Genomic DNA, 2,722 nt, shown 5'->3' with positions numbered 1-2,722 from the left:
GCTCCCGGTTGCAATAGACAGTAACAAACTCTGCTTCTTTGTATTCAAGAGATGTTCTGGACTCACGCAGGGAAACTCGGGCTAGGGAATGAAGATAATTTTAAATGCAACAACTCAGACTAACAGATCCATAGTCTGGGAAAGGAAAACTTAGGAGCTTTGAGAGTTTAATTGTAATGCTGTTTTGACACAGGTCTTTTACACATTGGAATTCTAATCATTCAGGGATTACCAATATTGTGCTACCTACTGTATTAATAAACAAAAAGGAAACTGGTCTCTATGAGAATCTCAACGTGGTGCCTTCAGACAAAACTTCACCAAGTTTAGAAAGAAAACCCCTGTCTCTACACCTCCATTCCCAGGGCGAGCTCACTCTCTGGCATCAAGTTCCCCGTGGTCAGTTTCCCTGCACAAAGGTCCAAGTGGGAGGCAGGGAGTCCAGTTCAGGGTCGGGGATTCCAGGACGAGTAGGGAAGGGGAAGGGGCTGGGTGCAGCCTGGGGGTCTCTCCCTGGTTTCCACAGACAGATCCTTTTCCAGGACTCAGGCAGACAGGGTGTCAAAGAGGCTTGGTGTAGGAAAAGAGGGATTAGGACGAAGTCCCAGGTCCCGGGCGTGGCTCTCAGGGTCTCGGGCCTTATCTGTATGGGGAGGCGCAGAGTTGGGGATTCCCCACTCCCCTAGTTTCACTTCTCCTAACAGGTGTCGGGTCCTTCTTCCAGGATACTCGTGACGCGTCCCAGTTCCCACTCTCACTGGGTGTCAGATGTCTAGAGAAGCCAATCAGCGTCGCCGCAGTCTCAGTTCTAAAGTCCCCACTCACCCACCCGGGCTCACAGTCTCCTCAGACGCCGAGATGCGGGTGATGGGGCCCCGAACCTTCTTCCTGCTGCTCTCGGGGGCCCTGGCCCTGACCGAGACCTGGGCCGGTGAGTGCGGGGTCTGGAGGGAAATGGCCTCTGCGGGGAGGAGCGAGGGGACCGCAGGCGGGGGCGCAGGACCCGGGAAGCCGCGCGGAGAGGAGGGTCGGGCGGGTCTCAGCCTCTCCTCGCCCCCAGGCTCGCACTCCTTGAGGTATTTCAGCGCCGGCACGTCCCGGCCCGGCCGCGGGGAGCCCCGCTTCATCGCCGTGGGCTACGTGGACGACACGCAGTTCGTGCGGTTCGACAGCGACGCCGCGAGTCCAAGGGTGGAGCCGCGGGCGCCGTGGGCGGAGCAGGAGGGGCCGGAGTATTGGGAAGAGCAGACACGGATCGCCAAGGACCTCACACAGTCTTGCCGAGTGTACCTGCGGACCCTGCCCGGCTACTACAACCAGAGCGAGGAGGGTGAGTGGCCCCGGCCCGGGGCGCAGGTCACAACCCCTCCCCACCCCCGACGGACGGTCCGGGTCTCCCCGAGTCTCCGAGTCCGAGATCCGCCCCGAGGCCGAGGGACCCGCCCAGACCCTCGACTGGGGAGAGCCCCAGGCGCCTTTACCCGGTTTCATTTTCAGTAGAGGCCAAAGTCCTCGCGGGGTGGTCAGGGCGGGGCGGGGCTCGGTGGGCGGGGCTGACCTCGGGGGCGGGGCCAGGGTCTCACACCTTCCAGTGGATGGCTGGCTGCGACCTGGGACCTGACGGGCGCCTCCTCCGCGGGCATCACCAGTTCGCCTACGACGGCAAGGATTACATCGCCTTGAACGGGGACCTGCGCTCCTGGACCGCTGCAGACAGGGCGGCTCAGATCACCCAGCGCAAGTGGGAGGCGGCCCGCGAGGCAGAGCATTGGAGAGCCCACCTGGAGTGGACGTGCGTGGAGTGGCTCCGCAGATACCTGGAGAACGGGAAGGAGACACTGCAGCGCGCGGGTACCAGGGGCAGTGGGGAGCCTTCCCCATCACCTCTAGATCGCCCGGGATGGCCTCCCATGAGGAGGGGAGGAAAATGGGATCAGCGCTAGAATGTCGCCCTCCCTTGAATGGAGAAAGGCATGAGTTTCCCTGATTTCCTCTGAGGGCCCCCTCTGCTCTCTAGGACAATTAAGGGATGACGTCTCTGAGGAAATGGAAGGGAAGACAGCCCCTGGAATACTGATCAGAGGTCCCCTTTGACCCCTGCAGCAGCCTTGGGCACCGTGTATTTTTCTCTCAGGCCTTGTTCTCTGCCTCACACTCAATGTGTTTGAAGGTCTGATTCCAGCTTTTCTGAGTCCCTCGGCCTCCACTCAGGTCAGGACCAGAAGTCCCTGTTCCTCCGTCAGAGACTAGAACTCTCCAAGGAATAGGAGATTATCCCAGATGCTTGTGTCCAGGCTGGTGTCTGGGTTCTGTGCTCCCTCCCCCACCCCAGGTGTCCTGTTCATTCTCAGGATGGTCACATGGGTGCTGCTGGAGTGTCCCATAGGAGATGCAAAGCGCCTGAATTTTCTGACTCTTCCCATCAGATCCCCCAAAGACACACGTGACCCACCACCCCATCTCTGACCATGAGGCCACCCTGAGGTGCTGGGCCCTGGGCTTCTACCCTGCGGAGATCACACTGACCTGGCAGCGGGATGGGGAGGACCAAACTCAGGACACCGAGCTTGTGGAGACCAGGCCAGCAGGAGATGGAACCTTCCAGAAGTGGGCAGCTGTGGTGGTGCCTTCTGGAGAAGAGCAGAGATACACGTGCCATGTGCAGCATGAGGGATTGCCGGAGCCCCTCACCCTGAGATGGGGTAAGGAGGGGGATGAGGGG

General features: G+C 60.0%; 1 protein-coding gene across 1 annotated transcript; it reads left to right on the top strand.

Moving 5' to 3' along the window:
- The first annotated feature begins 775 nt into the window (after positions 1–775).
- LOC113220632 (saoe class I histocompatibility antigen, A alpha chain-like) lies at positions 776–2,419 on the top strand. Its single transcript, XM_026449962.2, has 3 exons — positions 776–931; positions 1,061–1,330; positions 1,576–2,419. Exons 1-3 carry the CDS (start codon positions 859–861, stop codon positions 1,941–1,943), a joined length of 711 nt encoding a protein of 236 aa, XP_026305747.1. The 5' UTR covers positions 776–858; the 3' UTR covers positions 1,944–2,419.
- The last annotated feature ends 303 nt before the right edge of the window (positions 2,420–2,722 follow it).

This window comes from Piliocolobus tephrosceles, unplaced genomic scaffold (genome assembly GCF_002776525.5).
Source record: "Piliocolobus tephrosceles isolate RC106 unplaced genomic scaffold, ASM277652v3 unscaffolded_7391, whole genome shotgun sequence".
In the NCBI taxonomy this organism is placed as follows: Eukaryota; Metazoa; Chordata; class Mammalia; order Primates; family Cercopithecidae; genus Piliocolobus; species Piliocolobus tephrosceles.
This window is presented reverse-complemented; position numbering and strand designations above follow the sequence as displayed.